Consider the following 24,133-nt stretch of genomic DNA (forward strand, 5'->3'; position numbering starts at 1 on the left):
TAATGTGAGGCACAGTTTAGTTCAAAGTAAAGCCAATTAGGAATTAGCTATAATAAACCTAGTATAATATATATAGTCACTCTATTGTTATGGAAGCAATGCAGAATATTTTTACAATCAGCGCATATAGAACACTACAAATCTGATAATGATTTATCAGGGAAAATAACAACAGCACCCCTCTCCTTATGCTTAATATAAAATCTATATCTTAAGTCGAGGGTGGTCACTACAACCTCGAACCAGAATCAATTTGATAGGGACAGTTCAAAGTCACTGGGCATCGATTAGTGAGAGAAACAGACCATAAACCATTCAGTCACAATTTAGTGTGCAACAATTAATAAAGGGGACACAGTCTCGAACGTGCTCGTGCTCATGGGCCGGCCTCCGTGTTGGTGCAAGTCACAGGATCGCAAGTTTGACAGGAATAAATCACTAATAGATACTTTACGATGCGTGTCTTATCGTATGTTATGCACTTACATTAAGTTAGGGGGGTGGCCCAGCCCGGCCTCCTTTGGCCCCTGACGGCCACAGACGTCCCGCCCTCTGCCCGGGCTCAGCCCGGCGCCGTCCGCGAGCGTCCCGCGTCGCGGAGGGAGCCTCTGTTTTTGTAGCGCCTCCGTGCGCGCTGCTGTCCGGAAGGAAGGCAGGTAGGGAGCAGGGGATGACGGGAGCTGTAGTTCCCCCCCACTGTGGCCAACGAGTGAGGCAATTATTACAGGGTAAATTTCAAAACTAATCAGGAGGGTTTGATGCCAATGACTGGCATTTGTAGTGTGTGTCTTGCGTCACTGTATGAATGTGGTGTACTTGGAGATGAGGTCTGCTCTTGGTTTAATGGCTATCTTCTCCTAAAAAGGTTGTATGTGACAAGTATTTCTGTAGTTTCTCAGCCTGAATTATTTGCTGGGTGAAAGGTACGATTGGTTCTGGATAGGCTGATCTTATCCCTTTGTTTCTCTGCAGTGTATGCACTGGGTGTTGTAAGCCGGCAGTGCTGTCAGTGCCATATGGCATGTGAATTCTGAAATACAAGTGAGGTACAAATGGATATTGTGCACAGCTTTTCATCTCGTTTTCTTTAGGAGTGCTAAGCGTGAGTGAGCTTGAGTGGTGTGGCATTCTCCATTTGTTTCCCACTTTGTAAAAAAGCTATGCTGAATATGCAATGCCCTCTTTGAATTGTCACTGGGTGGGGCAGTTAACTTCCTCTATACAGACTGTCTTTGTGTGTTCATAGTTATGCCATTAGGTGGTTCTACTGTGGTATGAATCCTAACACAAAATGTTGAGATACCTCTATATAAGTATGGCTGAGATTTATAGACCATAGCAAAAGTGTTTATTAAACTACAATAAATGTGGTCCCATTTTACAAACCTGCATAGAAATTTCCAAAATGGTATATGCATGTACATTTGATTTTGTGTAGCTTTGTCAAGGTGGAGGTTTGGGGGGGATGGTTAAACCGGGCCCCAAACTTTTGATGATAGATGGCACCAACCTTTGCTTAAATACGGAGGACACTGCTTCTGTGTTCTTTTTATGACGTCATGCAAATCCATCCAGCTGATTTTTAAAATATTCCCGCAGACAACTGAAAAAACATTATAAATCTATTAATTACAATCTCGCTGTCTCGCGAGTCAGATTTCAAAGACAAATCCGCATTCTGGAGGATCTCAAAGCATTGCTTGGTTTGTGCCAGTAGTTGTAGTTGGTCGACATCGACACTCCATTTGGGGGTTTGACCTTATTTTTCATAGTTAGACTTTTAACACATAGCAAAAGAAAACAAAGCAGACAACAGAGAATTCAGAGATAGAGCGAGGAAAAAAACAGTGACATAGGGATACAGCAGGAATGAAAAAGAACTTGCAGGAGTGAGACACAGGAATCGTAGGGTGATGGAAGAAAGAAATTGGAAGAAGAATCAAGAATATGCAGTCTTGGCATTCTGCGACCCTGGCAATCAGCAGCCATGGTGATGGGCTCCTGAGAAACATTTGGGGCTTCTCCACATTTTTATTCTCACTATTTATAAGCTAAGCAATGCAAGGTAGCAAGAGACACTTCACTGATAAAAAAAAAAAAAAAATGGCCACAGACATGTGGGGGCAAAGTGGCCACAAACATTTGAAAAAAGTGTGCCACATCAAGGCTGTGAGTAAATAAAACTGTTTTTGAGTCCGTAAACAAGTTTTCAGCCACTGTTTAGACACAGGGTGCAGAAAAACTCATTCTAATTTACGAGTTTCCTCTTCCGACTCATGAGGTGACTAACCTGCATTGAACAAGGACCTATGACTCGGGCACTGCTGACATGCGAGTCGCTAAAGGTTGAGTCAAGAGTTCTTACACCACAGTATCCAGGCTTAACAAATACCAAGGTTTGTACAATCTCTAGGTTCCTCGACCTGGTCAACCACAAACCTGTCTGTCAGCGCTCCCTACATGCTACTGCCATTTCCGGTCTTGACTTGGTGACAGGGACAGATTGGGGTTAAAAAAAGTCTTATGCTCCATGTATAGCTCAGGAGATATAGAGTTATTCTCTCCAACCTTGTTGAAAGACTTGGTAGGGATGAGCAGAAAACACTCCTGACAACTGAGTACACAGCTCATGGCGGATGGACTCTGTTGCCAGGGGACCAGTGTGAGGGAGTGCATGAAGTCCACCCTCTAAAAGCAGAGTTTTCTGTACACCACTGACCACTATACCTGGGAGCGAGGAGCAAGGGTTACAGGACATGGCTAAAATCTGCAACTTATGCTGTGAGCTGATGTTCTCCGGGGTGATGGAGAGTTTGTGTCGGAAACGATCAATGAAGAAGATAAATTCCCTTTGGTAACCAAATAAAACAATTCTTCAAACAATCATCTCAAATATACCACAAACCATTCATGTCAATCATACAAAAACCCATATACCTATATTTGCAATGCCACAAGACAACCACTGACTAATAATGGAGTGGCACCTATATTTTATTTAAAAAATGTTGGAACCATTAAATATGTGTTCATTATACATAATTCATAAATCTTTATATTATATAAAACACATATATCATTATACAATCTTATGTATTACATAGACCAAATCAAATAATCAAGAGGGAGATGCAAAAATTCATCGAGTATCAAAAACAAATACATCACATATATAAATCCTACAAATAGCACATACACTATATCCACTTACTAAAAACAAAAGTGTATTGTCTAAAAGAAAGATAAAACAAAAGAAGAGAGAGATAGACAGACAGACAGACAGCAATTACGACAGTACACTTATTAGTGGTTCGTGGACTAATCCAGGTAAAAAAACTCTCAAATGCCAGACATGTATGCAGTCCAAGTGTTTTTATCACAGACTGGCTGGTACGCTGGATTTAGTTTATCCCAAGCGTCGACGCATTTCGGTGGTGTTTGCAGAGTAATGGCCACCTTTATCAAGACAAATGTAATGTGCCTTCCTTTTAGAATCTTCAAACAAATACCCAAGTAACTATGACGAGTATCCTACAGACGTGATTGGTCCTTGTAGGGAAATGGGTCCACCGTTTACTCTAGGGATACCATCATTCCAATAACAAAATCCTGTTGTAAGTGTTCTATTCAATTGTGCCCAAGGATTCCAGGTCAATCGGTTTACACTGTCCCTCCTTATGAGTGTATATTCCAGGATCTCAAACCGCGGGACCAACAATCTCCCGAAGGTATTTAGACCCTATAGTGTTTTCCAGTCCTTTGGCGTCCATGCAACAGGAGATTGTTGGTCCCTCTTGATTAATTGATATTCTGTCTATGTAATACATAAGATTATATAATGATATATGTGTTTTTATATAATCTAAAGATTTATGAATTCTGTATAATGAACACATTTTTAATGGTTCCAACATTTTTTTAATATAAAATAGGTGGCATTCCATTATTAGTCTGTGGTTGTCTTGTGGTTGTCTTGTGGCATTGCAAATATAGGTATATGGTTTTTTTGGTATGATTGACATGAATGGTTTGTGGTATATTTGAGATGATTGGTTGAAGAATTATTTTATTTTATTTGGTTACCGAAGGGAATTTTTCTTCTTCTATGACTAAGCAACGCCCAGTCCCTTTGGTACATGGGGCTTCTTTCTCTTTATTGGGAAATGATCAATGGCCATGTATTTGGCATATTCATACTCTGCAAAGCTCCATGCTGTTCACATTGGGTACAGACGACAGGGTTGCTGGGCATAAGTCATGGCCAAAGGTCACTAGCTGAGACCATTTCCTGCAGGGTGATCTGCCAGGCCACAGGCGCACCTAATGTAGCGGAACTATGGTTTAGGTGTTTTACTTCAAAACCAAAAACAATCCAGGATAAACACTTGTGATAGTTGAGATGCGTAGCTATCATTATTAAAAATTTATTAATTCCTCACAAAATTATTGAGATGAAAGGAGTTTATAATTACAATTCAAAACCTAAAACCATTGAATTGCCGTTACGGTGCTCTATGCAACCACAATGCTTCCATGGATTGCTCATGAGTGCTCACATTGTTTCATAGTCATCACAATGACATCATTGATGACAGCACGTATCACAGCACAGTTAACATCAAGTGTTGACAGTTACGTTTATTTGGTAGGAATTTTTAAATAGGATTAGAAAGTGATATGTTGGTTACTGCTGCGGTCTAGTGGGGGGCTATTTCCTTTCCGCCATATTCTTGTACAATTGAGAAACAAGTCTTTGGTCATTTGAGAGGCCTGATAGAGTCAAAACCTCAGAACCCTCGTGGTATTAGGGGTTCTGTAGTCACAGTAAATAGTTTCTGACCCACTCAAATTTTCATCCACTGCAGGCAAGCTTCCATTGAAGCTGAATGGGTGGTTAGAAAGAGAAAAAGAGGAATAAAGGGTCTTTTGTCATTACAAATGCCTTTGCCATTAATTGGAGGCAGACCAGGCATCTTCCACAACATGTCTCCCCTCGTTACTAGAGGCCACAATCAACTCCTTCTTAATCAGTCTCCCAGGCAGCACAGGGACTCGTTCCTCTCATCCTACCTTCCTCTTAAATCACTGTTTTTCTTTTTTTTTTAGGCAAGGGAGGCAAACGTAATTCATAAGTATTAGCAATCTCATAATTACAGTACATATGTAAGAGTTCATATCATATGAGAAGAAAGAGAAAAAGATAAAGTTGAAAATTATACACAAACAGCTAGAGCCGTGAATTTAAGAATATATAGGATTATAAAAACACAGAAATATTACGGGGAATCACAAGGTATTCTATCAATCTTTTATCATTCTATGCCAGACAGCCTTAAATTTCAATAGTGAGCTTATGCCTCTAATTTTAGCCAAGGCCTTTTCTCTCTCAAACATCTCTGAAACAATATCCCACCATTCTGCCACGTTGCTGGCCTTGGAGAAATCCAAGCCCTTGAGAAAGCTAATCTAGCAGTAACTAAAATGATAGGAAACAGGGTTAGTCATGCATGGCTGGGATCTACCTTATATCCCAGTATAATCTTTTGTGTGGTAAAGACAAGGTCCAAACCAAGGCGGTCTTTGCAAGCATGTCTGATTCCCTGCCAGAATGTCGGTACCAATGGGCATGTGACAAACATATGTACAATATTTGCAGCATGTAGTCCGCATTTTTAGCATTTCACCTTATTACTCAAATAGCCTCCTCCTCCTTGTCTCCCCCAGCTAGCAATCTTTTCCGGGGTGTAATACAACTTGCAGATTGTCCTAAATTGCTGTAGTTAGTTGACCACACAGACTCTTTCAATATTGTAAAAGCATAATTTACCACTTTATGGGTTACATCAGTCACTAGGACATTACTCCATTTTAAAGCTAACTGTAAACATGGATCGACTATCCTGGAAAAGAGATTGGTATGCTGTGTGGATTACATGTTTCCGCCTGTAAAAATGTCAGTATATCATGTGTCTCTGCAGATTTGAAACCCTGTGTTCTCAAGAAAAAGTCTGTGAGTTGTATATATTTATAATAATATTGATGTGGGATTGAAAATGTATCTTGTAAGCATTGAAATGTTTGAAAGCCATTTCAATCGTAAAGGTCTCCGAGTCTATCGATTCCAAGCTTAGCCCAACCCTTTGAGGCACTATCATGGAAGACACCCGGCAGCAGTGGATTGTCCCAAAGAGGAAATCTGTCATGATATATCGTGAGGGATTATCTAGCTAGAATTTCCTGCTAAATGGTAACTAAATCCCTGACAGTCTTGAAACGCACTCTCTTAAAGTAGTTCGGGTCATGGGTACAATAAAGAAATCTACGACAGTCCTGCCCTAAAAGAAGTAGGTGAATGAAGTCTTGACGCTGATTTTAGAGGAGACTATGCAACTGGCCCATAAAAGAAGCCCAGTAGTATAGTTTAAAATTGAGGAGCTTTAGGCCACCTTGACTATATGGGAATTTTAACAATTTGATTGGTCTCTTGAATCCCTTCTCAGAAAGTTAAAATGTGAACCCCGGTTTTGGCTTCTCTTCTCTCCATAGCAGTCCCTGAGCTCAGTACATACCACGACTCAGCCTCTTAATCCTTCAAGCTTGCTCCTCCTTTGGAGTGACATCCCTCTGTCGAACTGACAATACCCACTTTCCCTCAGAGTGCATGCCCTAGGTTGAACTCAGGTGGATGAGCAATAAGCACAGCATAGGGATTTAGAGACCTATTAGGCCTATCCACTCTCATTGCCAACTACATACATCCTTCTCATTAGTCTTCACACTAGAGCCTCTATCTCACAAATATGCCAATGCTACTCTCCATTTAATGCTTTCTGGCTGTCCCAGCTGGACACTGCATGACCGCTGCCTCGTGACTGGATGCTTCTGCAAGACATTCCAAAGAGCTCGTCCTTCCAGTGATACACCCACAGTAGCTACTCGCCTCTGGTACTTCGGTCTTCATTCAGAGCATTTGGGGACCAGGACCAGTCTTAAACCTTCCAACTGTTCCTCTTTCCCTCTACCCCAAACCCTCACTGATCCTTGCAGAACCAGTACCATCACCCATGGGGGAAACCTATGTGTTCACTCCTTATGCGGGCTATGTCCTCATCCTAGTGAAGCACAAGAAGCTCAGTACGAATGAGATACACAGGATGTTCTCCTTCCTCCTCTGTCCTAGCCTCCTATATGCACAAGCTCCCACCTTCTGCTCCAGTGGGAGTGCACATCTATATCTTCTTTAGTATGTAAGCACAGCTGCGAAACAATGTCATTATATTTTCTTTAAAAGTATTTCTGCATTCCTTTTTACTTTCAGAAACATATTTTTTTCTAAAGAGACTTTTAAAAATTGATCTCTAAAGTTCTTTGTAGCATAAAATGTTGCAACATGAAAGAAATGATTCATCATTAGTTTGTGCAGTATTGAACATTGTGCTCCGTTTCATCTATAGAATATGGAGTCTGATCGATCATGCGCTGATTGCACGATGCAATATGGAGGAGCCGATTCGCTGTGCCGCAGTCAGCACTGATGGTATCCACATTGCTCTTGGGATGAAAGATGGGTCTTTTACTGTCCTTCGAGTCAGGTATGCTTAAAAAATGGGCACACAGTCTGTGCCTTTGCCCTATGCTGGAGTTGTTTGACTAAGAAAGATTCATTGGCTATTCATACTCATATGTGGCACTCTACAATTCCCGTAATTATATTTGTGGCCTTAAGGGTATTTAGGCTGCTCTGTTTTGTAAGATAATCAATGCAAATACTTATTAAATTGGATTGGATTAATGTTGAATTTCAGAAGGTAATCTGGCGGAAGTGAAGAGATCTGGTATGCTGCTGGCACACAAATTGACACTATATTGTTATTTTTCTTCTGGTAATTTAGTTATCATTTTAGGGAACAATAGCATTTGCCATTGTTTTCAATGAGATAGTAATGATGCGCCAAAAGAGGAGTAAATGTTCCATAGCCCACTTACCATCCAAATCCTCAACCTCCAGGGGCCCTGCCACTGTACTACACTCACAGACAATATGCAGATAACCTGCTCCCTGCAGCTGTTCAAGACCACCCTGACTGATCATCTTCTGTGACTGGAGCACCACATCAACTAACGCCCCAGCTCTGTTTCTAAAGTACACAGACTTATAGATCAATGTATGAAAAAGGGGCACAGAATGTATGATATGCATTTATTAAGTTTGTAACCTCATTTTATTTATCTACACTCAATTTAACACTATCTCCAGTGCCTCTAAACGTACCCACTCAAACTGGTTCACTTTGCCACCTGCTTCTATGTACTGTGTTTATGGATAGAAATGTTGTTAACTTAAAAACTAAATATTAAATGCCGTTTTTAGGGTTACATTTATTTTTGTTGTCTTACTACAAACCTTTGAGCAAGGATCTTCATGAGAAAGTCGAAGCATACATGGCATTTTTTTTATAACAATAAGCCGAAAAGCAGATACTTCCCCCCCCCCCCCCCCCTTCCCCCCTTCAGCCCACCACCTTCAACACTCCACCCCGGTTGCCCATTGCTCAATGTCTTAAATTGACTCTGTGTCTATGTCTGCGTAAAGGTCATTTATTGTGGGGCATCCCCTTGTGCAGGTTGAGGTGGGTCTTTAAGCCTCAGTAGAAGGAAATACCGGGGACAGGTCAGTTTGCGGAATTCCTGAGAGAGTTGTGATATGAGCTGGTGCCATGTAGTATGACAAGTATTGCTTCACCCTGCCAGTGTAAGGGTGAGCCTTTCCATCCCCAGGACCCCCCATAGGTGATGTACCCAGTTAAATGCCAGTTTTAGACAAGATTTCAGATGTTTAGGTTTCAAGAGAGTGCCTTTGGTGGACCAAACTGCAAATTAAAAGTGCCATTAGGGACCTAGAGAACTGCACTACTAAAGGCTTCAGATTGCTCCCGAAACATTTCCAGTGCTGAAAAAATGGTGCAACCTTGATTCACTGACATTCTGCCCTGTCCTACTTGTCCTCAGAAAGGATCTTTTAGGAGGACTACTGGTGAGAAACAGTAGGCAAAGGGACAGACTGAACTCCTTAATGCCTTTAGCTCTACATCTAGAAAAGAAATTCTGAGCCAGAACCTTAGAGGTTACTGATGGTGCATGGATGAATAAGGGCAGAGAGGGAGGAAGACAAAGAAAGCCCTGTTCCCTTTTAAATGCTTCACAATTCTGACCATAGGTTAGGTAATATTATAACATGTAAATGTAGGGAAACAAAAACATACACAGAATCATTATTTAAAATCAGGACAGAGAAGGCAGCCAGGAACAGTTCGCTTCACAACAGCCACAGTCCATGCAGGTAACAGTGGTGGGGCTGCATGATAGGGGATTTCAAGGGACGATGCAGAGGGAAAATTAATTATTCATTTAACTTTCCCTCAGCATCGTCCCTCGAAATTCCTCCTCATGCGGCCCACTGCTGTTACCTGCGCTAATTCACAAAGATTTTTCGATGAGAAGGTCTGGTCTTTTCCTGGTTTAAGTGTGCCCGAATCCGGAGTTTCAGGCAGTGATTCACCCCTGCTCATATGAGAGGTAGAACCGAGCTGAAAGGTTGGGAGGTGCTAGTGTACAGACACAGTAAATAAGTGAGGAGGTAAGAGAGTCTGTAGGGACATCTGATCATGATGTAGGCAGAGAACATCAGGATCACAAGCAAGGCTGAAAGTTGAGAATATAGATGAAAAAGACAGAGAGTAGAGCAGAATGAGTTCCGATTGTCCGTTTTGGTCCCAAAGAATGATCCAAAGTTGTTTCATGATGGTACTGATCTTTGACAACAGCAGGGCAGATTTGTAAGAAGAAGGAAACATTATCAGGAAAGTAAGTTTCTTTCCAGCTTTTCTCCAATATTTGAGAGCATGCAGAGAATAGATGAGGTCAGGCGTGAACACAGATGCAGGTTTATGATCAATGATATTGCTGAGACAGAATAAAAGCTCCCATCTTCTGGTTGTGACACTTGAGGCAGTGTTTGTTGCCAAATAGGGCAGTAATCTCCAAAGGAGAGTAAAAAAAACATAACTGTGTGATGACTCAAGGAACATTTGCAACAAAGTGATGGAAGGAATGCTTAAATCTGGCCAGTCTCTATCTAGTGTGACATGGTGGGCTAAAAACAGTGGACTGGAATGTGGCCCAAACAATTGCTTGTGGCCTAGATTAATTCAATCATCCCTTCCATAAACATCTTGTTGGTTGTTTTAAGCTCCATAAGTGCGACTGGTACTCCCAGGCATGGTTCCCGTGCTTATTGTGCCACATGACTCAACCTATACCTCACTAAGACCTATGTAGGCCGAAACTGGTCTGGTTGCTTGTGTTTTCATCTGAGTGGGACTTTGCCTGGTAATTTGGTCTGGCTGTTCCCAATGACGCAGGACCAAGATTCATTTTCATATGGCTGTTCTTGGTCTAGAGTTGCATAGCGGGTGAAAAACAATGTACTGGAATGCGACCCCATCGATTCCCAGATGCTGAGAATAATTCTAGCATTTCTTTCATCATCTTCTTGTTACATTTTGCATGTTTGTGTACATAATTATGTAGGGCATGAATCTTGTGTGGACCAGCAACTCTTGAACACATATATATTCACTGTGCGTTGTTGTTGCATGCAACAGAGGCATCAGAGTGTTAGCAACTTTAGACTGACTAATGCTCAAACTTTGCATTCCCTAAAATGAGTTGCTGTTTGCCAGCAGTTTAGGTATCCATGAAGAATAGCTCTTAGTAAGCACAATTAAAGAATAGCATGTCTGATTTGCATAGCAATCAGGAATTTGACATACGCAATAGGCATGCAAGTCAAATTCTACAACAAATTTCAGCTTAATATCTTTCTTTGGGTCCATGATTTTGTTCAGTCAACTTTGTGTATTATGCTTTGTGGTGCTGTAGTGGAAATCAGTGCACACTACTTGGGTAATATGTCAGTTGTATAAAAGAATCAAACTCTGTTTTGAAAAGCTAAATGTATAAGCTATAAGGCAGTACTTTTCATGCGCACTAATTACTAAGTCACATTCTCTTCTACAATAGCTGAAATATTGTAGTCTTACTTTATCATTTACCGAAAATCTTTGGTATTTGTCCATGGAAAGGCAAATCTATCAAAATATTTTTGTAATGCATGTTCTTATTGTTGTCAGTATTGGTAAGATTTTCTGAACATTTGGGTAACTAGATTTAACAATCTTTCCGAGTTGTATTTCTTTGTGTATATTTAGTATAACACCTGAAGCCATAACTCGAGAGTGGCAGCTCAGGTCCTCTCAACATGCTGAGATAAACTGTCTGCAATCGTTGCTATAGTTCTAATGGCATCAACATGAGTAACCTTAAGCATTGTCCAAAACTAGAAGTAAACTTGGGTCTATAATAACGATCTACAGTGCTGATCAATATACTGGAATTTATTCCAGTCACATTCATCTGTTGCAGGGATTCTACTGGCAAGCAGAACTGTGCCTTGGGATGTCAGGACGTCAGAATGTAGGCACTGTGTCTCTCTACTTTATCAGTACCTGGCAGCCCACATCCGGGCTCGTTCACTGTGCCTCACCTGAACTCCTAACCTTCCCAGAGTAACAGGTGATGTTGGCAAACCTAGGATGTGAACCTCTAGTCCTCAAGGGAACTGAGGAAACAGGTCATCACCTTTCATATGTCTCTCATGCATGCCCTTAGTAAACAAAGAAAAGACACAATGGAAGTGTACAATACATGTATTGAAACCATCGTAGTCTATTATGAAGCAGATGTTTTGCAATTAGTAGACAAATACATTTAAGCAAAGTAATCAACATTATTAGACTGTATACAATGAACAACACAACCATGGCAAATTATCTATCTGTCTAGGCCTATTCTTACTGTGTAAGCAAAGGAATGTATGAGTGACCTCTGGGTGTAGCAATGAACCCCATACCTAGTGTGTGTTCATTTCAGGACAGGTCTCTGCCAGAATTATCCTCTCTGCCCTCAAAAGGACACACCACAGTTTGTATAATAAAACTATTGTGTTGGAATGCTGCAGCTCGGCTACTGTGTTATGTCTAAAACGTTAGGGGCTGTTGCTGACTGAGCAGATAACTGTACAAAATAGTGTTATGTATTCTAAACATCCTTGTACAATATGTGCTGATGAAATTTCAAGAAAGTCAGTGAATAACAAAACAACATGTACAGCGTATTTCTTAAATAATGTCACAAAAGTGTTATGTGCGACTGTTCTAGCAGAAGCAGCCTTAAACATCTAATCTGCTAAACTAAGGAAGCACCAAGGTGGGCCCAGAAGGGACATCACTACACATCAATCCACTCATCAAGCCTTAGTCTCTCTCATTAATGCAATTAAGAGAACATTGGGGTTTCCTTCCTTCTTTGATTCTATACTGCAAATGGAATCAGTCTTTTGCTTTAAACCAAATGCTGTGGGAAGGGCCCATTCACATTTCCAAATGAGTGGGTGGATGGAGTCAGTAGGCAACATGAAGGCATTATGGTGGAGACATGTTCTGTTTTTAGTGTAAAACTAGTTTAGGTTCGGCTATATTTTTATTCATTTTTTATGTGACAAAAGAGAAGAAAAACATTTCCAGCACAACTTTACCCTCTGTCGCAATACACTCCTAGCATCCCCACAGCATGCTGCACAAGGCTCCTAAATTGTATTAATTTTTCATCAACCAATTGCACTCCCTTCTCTCACAGTCCATGAATTCCTTAGCTGGATGGGCCTTGCTTGTGTTGGTAATAGTAGTCCAGCTTAGTCTTACTGTATGTGCAAGGCCCTCAATAGCATGGGGCATTGGAGTGTTTTTGAAGTCCTTAGTTAGATAATCTAGTAGTAGCCCCCATTGAGTGTGGAACTCTCGTTCCTTTCCCTTTTTCTGCACTCAGGAGCCACCAAACCCACCTTGTCCACATGAGATCGGATAGTATTGTTGCCATTCCCCAATGTGGCAGGATAGTTTGTTTTGCTACCAGTTGCAAATGGTATATAATTTTCTGTTTTGTATTATGTCAAGGGTAAATTTCCTCAGCAGACGGAGCCCCAAACAAAAAACTTTCGGGCACTCCTGAGGCATGAGCCTGCCACAGTTTCAATGGTCCAGAGTACCATCTGCCAAAATTCCTTTAACTGTGGGCAAGACCACAGGATGTAGGTCAGAAAACCAACCTCACCACATCCTCTCCAGCATAGGGTCCTAAGTGTCTCATAGCGCCCAATTTATCAGGTGTCAAGTACCACTGATACAACATTTAGAATAACATTTCCTGCCCATCCGTGTGGCTTGCACCGGTTTGCTCTGATCAAAATGTCCTCCTAATAGTCTGTGTTTAGTGTTATGTTAAGTTCTCTCCCCATTTAAAACCACATCTATGTACTTTCCAATCACTATGGTGCCCTCTGCCCAAACCTTTAGAGTGTGTAGTATTTGGAAAAATAATTGTTCCTGTCCCTGACTGAAACAATACAGCGAAGTAAATGTGAATGTTTTTGCAATGAGCATTCCCTGTACTGCCACCCATCTACCATTCTTGTCCTTCCGGGAGTCTTTCACCTCAAACCCACAGTTGCTGTTGCTTAGGTTCTCTACTCCTGCTGCTTTGTTTCCAGAAGGGAGAAAAAATGTGAAGAAATACTCTAGATCAAAGATGCCTCTGATCAGGTTGTAGGAGGTGGGCTGTTTGTAAGTCATCCACATCTGCTTTCAGTAGAGTAAGTTCATTGAGTAGACTTCTCTTTGTGGGGCTATTCAGGTCTCTAACATTAAAGTGGTGCTTGTTAAGCATTTTATTGCTATGGGGTATAACATGGCAGTACAATCCGATGGCAGAACCACAGGATGTCGTTTTGGCTATGTGGCACCTGAGTATCAGCACATAGTCTCCCATTTAAAGGGTGCCCCACAACATTAAGGAAATCGATACTTCCCTGAGCAGGGAGAACTATGTAACCGTCTAGTAATAGGGCCTGGAACAGTGAGTTTTCAAGTAATGGTTTCTAACTAATACAGTTATCAGCATATTAATAGTGTCGATATCAGAGGGACCTCCGTAGATGTGGTCAGGTGGTGCATGCTTTTGTCTGGAGCTGCTTATTGCCCCACTTTCCACAAGGTTGAGTTCTAATACCTTTGCATGTTGGTCTATTAGCGGTTGCCTCTCCCAACCTCTGCCGCTGTCCATCTCGTCCCCACACCCTCTTAGTGTCATGGAGGTGTGTGAAATCTTTGGGCTCTCTTGACTGGTCTGTTTCCTGGGGAGTCCTCGCATTGCTGCCCTGCAATCCTTCAGAATCTCGTCTCTTCTTATGGAGTTTCTTAATGGGACCCTCCTCCGCTCACTGCTCTTCCACCAGGGAGATTTATCAATAGACCGTTTTCCTTACCATCCCTATCAGGTGGGCTCAGGCCCAGAATCACGCAAGCCTCCATCAGGGACTTCAGTGCTAGTGTTCCCCAAACCCCGTTCCCCCAACATAATGTTGCATTTTCAGGGTCGATTTTCCAATTCTTACTGTTTTTCTTTAGGATGATCATTCGTTCAGATCAGTTGTCGTATCATCTTCCAGCTCCAGAGACCTTTTGTCCTGTATGTATTTAAGTATGTTAACCCTCTCACCTAGATCATCTATGACTTTTCACACTTTTTTTAGGCCTTGCTTTCAGTCAATCTGGACAGGTCAGATTTCACTATAAATCTCCTGTAAAAATCTGTTCATGAACATCTTTTTCACCATTTCGTTCTGCTCCTTGTCAGGTTAATTACTTTCCTGGGGCCCAGTGTCCCCTTCTTTGTCCTGGAAAGTGATTAATTTTGGACTTTTTGCTGAATAGTTGTTGAAGAAGCCGATGGTGGTTTCTTGTTTCTTCCTGCCCACGGCCATGTTAACTTGATGTCACCACCATGCCTCCAGCCTGGACTAGGAGAAGCCCAAGTCTGCTCCTGGCTGCTAACCCCTCACCACCTCAGCACTCCGCATCTCCAGTGTCCAATCAGCATATTAAAGCCCTTTTGACAGTTAGCAGGTGTTTGAAGGAACCACCCCAGGAATCTATAGTTGCTGTTCCCTTGGCTTCCCAAGGCCCGCTAGCTCCGTTACCTGGTCAGGAGATCGAGGTTGCAATGTCCGTGCCGGAGTTCAGCAGCGGGCTGTTCTCCTACCATATAGTGTTCTGGGCGTGAGGGGATTGATGTTCACAGTAGGAGTTTGGGGCCCCTCAAGGTAAGCATTTGCTTAACCTGGTGCACCCCTCTCCCCAGGGAGCACCCCTCTCAGCAGGCCTGGCAGGCCTTGATTTGAATCCTTACCCTCCTCTAAGTATCTTGACTCAATAAGGCCCTGCAGGCCCCAGTGCCTCCAGCAGTGACATATTTTCTTCTTTTTGTTCCCTATCCAGGCCCACCACTGCGGTAGAACAGCCAGAGGCACTGATAGGACCTGTTCTCATCCTCAGGGTCACAGTGGTTGCCAAGATTGAGTGGGAACAGGTTGTTCTGTCTGCTCATCTTCTTGTTCGTATCTTGGCCATAACCCCGGCAGAAAGCACCGCCAAAGGCACACCTCAGTGCCTCTTCCAGTCCCTTAAGGCTCTCCCTCTGCCAGTGGTCCCTCAAGCATCAATGATCCTGAGGGGGACAAAGCTGCCAAGCACTCGGTGTGGCCCTGTTGGTGACAGCCATGAATGGCCATTCATTTAACAGGCATGGCTTTGGTGGCAGCCTCCATCCTGTGTGCTCCGCACTCCATTCTTTGCCATACACAATGCTCACTTTGGCACCAGCGTGGCAGGGATATCTTAAGGGTTTTGGGCAGGCCCGGACTGGCAATGCCGGGCACCGGGCAATCCCCCGGTAGGCTGCCAGGGGTGGGGGCCGGTTTTTGGGCCGGGGGCCGGTTTTTGGGCCGGGGGCCGGTTTTGTTGCTCACTGTTTGCTCTGTACTGTCTCTGCTGCGTGACTGCGTCTCCCTCGCTCGGTGCGGAAAAAAGCAAAATTTATGAACACAATTAATGAATTTATTTAATCTGCTGACTGTAGGTCAGTGCTGGATAAATAGCGCGGTGCGCTGAAGTCTCCACCGCCGCGTCTGCGCGGCCTGCTCTTAGTCGCAGACTCGCAGTTCACCCACCTTAGGGGGGTGGGGCGGGTGCGGCTGTTGGTGGTGAGTTGACACATGCGCATTGGAGCTCACGCAATAAAAAGTGCGCGTGATCCCCAGGTTCCAGAACGCAGGCTGCAGCAGAGACTGAGACCGTGACGAGTCGACCAGAGTCCCTCTCTCGCCACCCCATAATTTAATTTATTTATAGCCCCCTAGCCCCTGCCTGTCCCAGTGTGTCCCAGTGCCGCCCGCCGCCAAGTGAGTGTTGTTTTTGCATTTTTGCTAATTGCATTTTCAATCAGATAATGCACAGCAGTAGGAGCGCGGGGTCAACGGGTAGGGATCGACCTGGTATTCTCTGATTGTCGTGTTCACCGAGCTCAGGTTTGTGTATGTAAGTTACGTAACAGAGCAACAGGAGAATCCAGATCAGAGTCTGATCTGGATTTTCCTTTTGCTCTGTTACGTAACTTACATACACAAACCTGAGCTCGGTGAACACGACATATGGGCAACTGCGTGCATTGTTCCGTCCTATGGTGTGGTGGCACTGTAGTGTCAGGGCAGTGTTCCTGGTGCGGGGGAGTCGCGACTCAAGACCGGGCTGGAGCGGGCCAGAAATTTCAAAAGCAAAAGGGGCCTAAGGAAGTAAGGGGCAAGGGGGCTACTACTAGGCACAGGCCCGGGTTCCGCAACGTAGTGGCACTGCACCGGCTTTTGTTTGTTGCTGTTGCTTGCCTAATATGAATGTGAGCAGGGAGCGAGGTGGTGGCTGGCCTCAGGCCTGGCACTGCAGCCAGCACGGGTTTAGGATTATCGCCTACTGCCTGACACGCGACGCTGCTCCCTGACACTAAAAGCCGCAGGACTGGGTGACTGTCCAGCGCTGATTGACAGTCTAGTTCACGGTGCGATGTGCGTCCCCTGTCTCATTCCTCTCCTTTCTTTTATTTGCTCCCCTGTGAAATGGATCCAAAAAAAAAAAAAAACTTTTGCTGGAAATGTCGTATTTTTCTGTTATTTTATTTCCAAGGTGCAGCTTCGGGAATAAAAGGTTAAAATATGATAAAATAACTAAATAAAGTAAGACAGAGTGGTAGCAAGCTGGCCAGATTGATTTTATTAACACCCAAACACATTAGCGTCACTTTTACAGAGTTTGCCAGTGAAGCGCTATTTTTGTTTTCTTGTCTTTGTTTTTCCTGGGCTTGCACCTAGTGCACCAATCCTGGAGGTGCTGCAATGTGTGGATTGGAGAAAAGAAATGTGTACTGCGGCTCTGCGTCCAGGGATGTGGTCTTTTTTACCCTACTACTGCTTACATTTTGTAAGGATATAAGCAATGGACCTTAAAATGGGTCCATTCAGGGCCTTGTTGTCATGTCCTCAACTTTTCAGGCAAAAGCACTCACTGATTTCTGAATAGTGAGTGTAAAAGCGCTAAGCTAACCATGTTGTTCCTGCTTACATTTCACATGGTTTGCTAATTTTGCATTCCCTTTGAGTGTTTGCTTTTCCAGGATGTTGTTACTATTTTTTGTAGCCCACATATTGCTCTTGTCTAGTGCGTCATTTAAATTGAGCCACATCCAGGTGTTTATAGCCGGCAACAATTGGGTTGTAATTGAAGGTAGTGTGAGTTTTTCTCAGTGGGGCAGTATGGTTTTCAGTGGGGGAGAGGATGTGGCACTATGGCCAGAGCTGCTGAATTTGGAACTGGTGAACCAGGTTCAGCCTTAATAACCAGTCCATTAGACCACTCTCCTGAGTGAGCACAACCCATGCTAGACCTTAGAAGGCTTCGCAAGACCTTAGAAGCTCTGGTGTCTTAGCACCAGCAGGCGGATCCTAGCAGTGGCAAGTGTGGTTTAACCTTCAAGGCTTGTCCACCACAATCCATACTGAAGTTCACCTCCAGTCTTGCGGGCAGGCCTATGAAGCAGCACACCCTAGAACAGTGACTGTCATTGAGGTCACAGGACCCTTGAAGGGCCAGCTCTAGGGCAGTGCAACCGGTGTGACCGCACCGGGTGCTGACTTTGGGTGGAGGCATTATGTTTGCAAGTATATTAAGATTTTAAAAGCGCTTGCCGCCTCCTTCCTGGCCTCCAGCAATTTTCGGCATCAATAAAAATGGCATGATGAATCTGGTGTTGAATGTTCTTCCTAGAGAGAGATCTGCATATTGTTTAGTGGAAGTTTTGACTTATGGAAAGGTAGCTCAGAGTGTTAATGTGCCTGCTGCAAAGAACATGTACCATGCAGATCACAAAGTGCACATAATGTAAATAGGTCAGTGGGCTACTGCTTTTGTCAGAGAGATCCTATTTTTACTTGCAGTTAATAAGTTAAAATCCTAACATAGAACAGTGAGCTATTAATGCAAAGGGCACCACCAGTGCTAAGGCCGTCCCTGCCCTTGAGGGCAGTCTTCCTCACTGACCTGCCTGTGCCTGAGGCTGCGAGCAAGACTCCGGCTATGCTAGCAGGCTGCACCACTACCTACCAGGCCCGGTTCTAGAGGGTGGGCCAGGCCCACCAAACATGAGCCTCCTTAGCCCTCGCAGTCGCAGTGAATCTGCCACCGATGTACAACAACAATAAAAACTGTTAACTTGTGATTTACGATCCTGCTGCAGAGCAACCATTTGTCGGTTGGTAGTTCGTAAATGCAGATAAACTGAATTTTATGGGAATAGCTCAGTGGGTTACTACCTCTGTCACAGATATCCTTGTGTTACTTGCAGTTCAGAAGTTAACATAAGACAGTGACCAATGAACTGTCATAAAAAACTGCATACAAACTTCGCTTTTTTGTGTTGTGATGTAGTTAGAACTTCTCCATTCTTTCATTATTCTAATGTTACTAATAAGAGTTTGTTTGGGCAGTTATACATTTTTATCAGTAAAGCCAACCCTGACCACTGGAGTACTCTTTAAATCCTGACTTTGTGCTTCTCCGAGTCCCGACCAAACCCCCGTAAAATATACTGCCCACCAGAATGGATGAAGTGATTTCTACACCTTGTAATCCTCATTAGTTTATGTGACATTTCGCGTAAACTGATTTTGATTTATTGTCTCTGTATAATGTGTGCTGCTGTTATGTAAAGTACTGTGACACCTTACACTGATATGAGTAGTGCTATACAACGAATGGAATGGGTATGAGAGAGGGGCAATGGAGAGATAAGGGGCACTAGTGGAGGGTGGCAGTGAGGGAATACCAGAAAGAGGTCATGGGGTGGGGGGAGCTACGGAGAGATGAAGGGTGTGGGTGGCAGACAGTGAGGGAGGGTGGCAGTGAGGGAGTCAGAGGAGGAGGTCCCGGGGTGGGGGGGAACTACAGAGAGCTGAGGGGCACTAGTGGAGAGGCTGAGGGGCACTAGTGGAGAGTGGGAGTGAGGGAAACCAAGGTGGAGGTCATGAGGTGGGGGAACTACAGGAGAGATGAGGGGTACTAATGGAGGGTGGCAGTGAGGGAAGCCAACGAGGATGTCATGGGGCAGGGGGAACTACAGAGCGATGAGGGGCAATAGTGGAGGGTGGCAGTGAGGGAATCTTATGAGGAGGTGGGTCACAGGCTGGAAGGGAACTACAGAGAGATGAGGGGCACTGGTGGGGGTGGCAGTGAGGGAATCCGAGGAGGAGGTCACGGGGTAGGGGGGAAACTACAGACAGATGAGGGGCGCTGGTGGAGGGAGCGGTGAGGGAATCTGAGTAGGTCATGGGGTGGGGGGCTACAGAGAAATGAGGGGCACTAGTGGAGGATGGAAGTGAGGGAATCTGAGGAGGAGGTCATGGGGTGGGGGGGCTACAGAGAAATGAGGGGCACTAGTGGAGGATGGCAGTGAGGGAATCCGATGAGGGGGTCATGGGGTGGGGGCAAACTACGGAGTGATGAGGGGTGCTGGTGAAGGTTGGCAGTGAGGGAATCTGAGGAGGAGGTCATGGGGTGTGGGAGCTACGGAGAGATGAGGGGCACTGGTGGAGGGTGGTAGTTAGGGTGTCTGAGGAGGAGCCCATGAGGGGGAGTGGCTACGGAGAGATGCTTTATTTTAGCACTATTTACAAAACTCAGGATATAAAAATCATTTAATGTTTGCACATTGTCTTGTACACTTTTTACTCTGAACCTTTGCACAATTGATTGAAGTTAAGTGCGTTTTTAAATGTCTTTATGCTATTTTATATGAAGAATAAATTGGTTATATTTAAATTCATGTTTTGTGCTCGACATTTCATTTTTTAGTGTTCTCTGTAGGAATGTCTGTGTTTTATGACTGTGTGTCTTGGTGCTCCTTAAGGTAATGATTTACTATGCTTTAAAAGTTAATACAATCCAATATGTAATGAAAAATGTGTTGAAAAATACTTTTTTTTTTTGGCCTTTCTGTCTCCCAAATTTCTTGTGTGGGGGGGACAAGTTCAACCCCCCCAAACTCCCCCGAATAGTGGTTGCTCACTGCGCTTGCTCGCTACACACCATGTGGGGGCTGGTCTCACTTTTATTTCTCTCTGATTTACTACTCGTGCCTATTTTTGGTGCTCTCTGAAAGAATGTCTATGGGTACATATGACTGGGTGGGTAACCTGGTGCTCTTGAAGGTGCTATTTACTGTGGTTTGAAAGTTGATACAATTGAATATGTAATGAAAAATGTGCTGTAAAATTCACCATTTTGGTCGGTTGTTTTCCAAAATTTTCTTGGGGGGAGAACCCCCCCAAACCCCCCTAGTAGCGGTCGGGCACGCTCGCTGCGCTCGCTCGCTACGCGCTGGACGGAGGCTGGTCTGCCAAATTTGACGGGGGCTGGTCTGACAAATTTTGCCAGGGCTGATTTCAGTTCCCAGTCCGGCCCTGGTTTTGGGGACCCCGGATGAAAACGTATTTTGGGCGCAGCGTTCAAAAAAGCTTTGTATTTATGATCCAGTTTCAGCTCTTTCATGATTTCTTTGGCCAGGTCACTGACAGAGCACAGGCACACTGGTCCAAATTCTAAATGTGTTTACATCTAATATGCAGGGATAGTGACTTGTGTTTTCAGTTTTGTAACACTACAGCAGCTCCATATATTACTACAAATAATCTGTGTGACACCCTCTCATTTCTCATATGTGAGGCCCTGTTTTGATCTGCAAGAAACTTATTTTATGGCTGTTGCATGAAACATAAACAACATTTCTCAGCAAAATGTCTGTAATAGACTCCCACCCACATTAAGGTGTTTAGGAATTATTCAAGGGCATCAGGGCAAGACTCTCTGCAGAACAGGACTGACTCCATGAGGGCCACCCCTCCCCCACCCCCCCCCCCCCCGAAAGGCTGGGGCCGTGGTCACAGTCATTTTGCCCAAGCCTTAAAACGTCTCTGCAGTGGAACTGCTCCAGACTTCGCCCTACTCCTCACTGCCCCACAATGTCAGGGTTCACCTTGGGGGGGAGGGGGCAGTGTCATTCATGTCACCATAGGAAGCTTCACCAGTCTCTCGTTTCAAGCAGAGCTGCTGATCAGACGTCCATCACTATCTTGGCGCAATCTCGGCCCTCATGTACAACTAGTTTAAAGACATCATGATACCTCCCACTAAGCTCCGCCACAGCTCACTCATCGTTTCTAAATGGAATCCAAAATTCATAACAAATGCTAAAGGGAAGAGAGAGTTTAGGCTCTCCAAGAAGTTGGAAAAATGTGAGTTAGAATTTAATGCAAAGGAGATCTATTATTGCATCTGGTAAATGCAGATTTTGTACATACAGGTCATAGCACAATGTGCATTATGTGCACAAGTAGACGCATATAAAACACAGTTTCCAAGATTGAGCTCATAACAAAACTGCCATGTATCTGAACTCTTGATTTACAGGTTCTGTGTTAGAGGCCCTGTATTTTCCTGCAGTCTCACCCGAACCTTGACTCTGATTAATGCACGGAATAGGAGTCTGTATCTCTTATCTTGTCTGACTTAGTTTAGTAAATGGCTAAAACTGTCTTTTGACGTGAAACCTTTCTGAGACACTCTGACTGACTGACTAACTATTGGACTCCATACTCATTCGGAAGTTCAGGGATATTATTGTGTGGCTGAATGTTTTAATCCTCATACCATTTTATAGATTGTTTTGCATCACCTGATCTCAACTTCCTCGACATTCCACAATACCAGGCACAGTCTGGAACTCATTCTCTTGATTCTTTCATTCCCAGTGCCATAGTCAGGTTATTTTGTTGGCATTTTGTATTTGGTAACTAAATACCGTATGAATAATGTAAAAATAATAGTGCAAAGCTTATCTTTTCCATCCGAGAAGAAACTCACCCCATTACCCTTTAGAAAGTGCTGTCAAAATAACATTTGTTTCACTACCAAGTCAAAACAGACTGTTTGCAAAATACAATTCACTAGTCAATACCGTTTGCAAGTTTGTGTCCCTCAACAAAAAGAGAAACTCAAAACAGAAAGCTCACCCTGGAGTGACTGCAAACTTGTTACACCATCAAAGATTTGGAGACAACTGGAATTTATCTAGAAGAATTCAGGTGAGATCTTGAGGAATTGTACTCGAAAAAATACAAAAAAAGGTGATCTACACAAATAAGAAGAGGTCAGAATATTTTGGCAGCAGCCTGTATTATTTTTAGGTCCAGTGCACTCATGAGTCAGCAAAGACCTATAACTTATTCTTTATATCTATATTTCTTAACTTTTCAAAATTACTGTTAGACCTAGCATCCTTGGCGTGGTTTCCCCTGACTTTTTGCCTCTACCTCCACGTTTTTAGGTCTCGCTGAGCCCAGCACATGCGCTGGCTCGGAGAGACATTTTGTAAGGGACTTTTCAAAGAGCTACCGCTGGCATAGAGCTACGGTGCACGAGGCGTGCACGCGCGCAAAGCAGCCATATGGCTTTACGTCGCTCTCCCTCATAGCCTCCTCTCCGCCCCCTTCCCTGCTGCTATTTCACACCAGTTCTCCCCCCTCCCCCCCCACAGAACGGGTCTAGTGGCCAATGTTTGTTGGTTCTGCGAAGACTTCTAAAATACCGCTCGCACGGCCAATGCTTGTTTTCTCTCGCTCTTGGTCCAAGAGTGATGATGAAAAAGAAACCCCAGTCCCCAAAATGGCATCACCGGCACAAATTAAGCACTCAGGGCAAAGACCACACACCCTATGTTGCACCAACCATCGGACAGCTTGTTTAAGTACGCCACTAAAGTAGCATCTCGCTCCGTTTATTAATTTTTTTAAAGTATATTTTGAAGCGCGGAGCCCACTTTAGGGCACCGTGCTCTGTTTATTTATTTATTTTTTACTTTAATTCGAAGCGCGGTGCCCGTTTCAGGGACACCGCACCCTTTCTTTTTACAATGTGACACCTATACCATTGTAAATACTTGTTTTTAATACATTGACACATGGCGGCCGCGCATCTTATTGTGCGTGGCTCACCAACTCGTTACATCAAGGCGGCCACACGTCTTGAGGAGAAGGAATGTTCAGATCCAGTCCCTGCTGTGAATCCTTACTCGGGACCAACTGCTGCCACTCACAGTGCCACATCGCTGTGTTTTTTCCCCACTTTCAGCCCACAAACAGGCACACACGAAACACAGAAACACACCTCGCTCTGACTAGTCCTTCGGTATCTCTAGCACTGCCCTCACAATGTCTGGTCCCGGGAATCATGGACAGAGTAGGGGGGGTTCAGAACTCCCTGTGGTTTCAACACCTTGCCGACTTCCCTCCACCCCATCAGCCTTTTGGAACAAAAACAAAGGATGTTATTGAGGGGTTAAAGGTAACACTACGATTCAGCCCTGCGATGTGATTTGGAGGTCAAAGGGCATGTAATGTCACCTGTTATGACTTGAACTTGGTTAGTCAAAATACATGCAAATCACTGGGTCCGTGCTTTCAAGGGGTGTCCAACACAGGTCCAGGAAGGCTAGGTCCTGCAAGTCTTTTTTTCCGGATAAC

General features: G+C 43.9%; 1 protein-coding gene across 1 annotated transcript in view; it reads left to right on the plus strand.

Annotated features, from left to right (window-relative positions):
- The window catches only part of EML5 (EMAP like 5), a 1,456,757-nt gene that overhangs the window by 634,161 nt on the left and 798,463 nt on the right, over positions 1–24,133 (plus strand). Inside the window, exon 8 of the mRNA XM_085626574.1 lies at positions 7,455–7,592. Within this exon, the coding sequence (XP_085482700.1) occupies positions 7,455–7,592 (138 nt within the window). The remainder of the gene's footprint in view (positions 1–7,454; positions 7,593–24,133) is intronic.

Source organism: Triturus cristatus, chromosome 9, assembly GCF_964204655.1.
Source record: "Triturus cristatus chromosome 9, aTriCri1.1, whole genome shotgun sequence".
NCBI classification, from domain to species: Eukaryota; Metazoa; Chordata; class Amphibia; order Caudata; family Salamandridae; genus Triturus; species Triturus cristatus.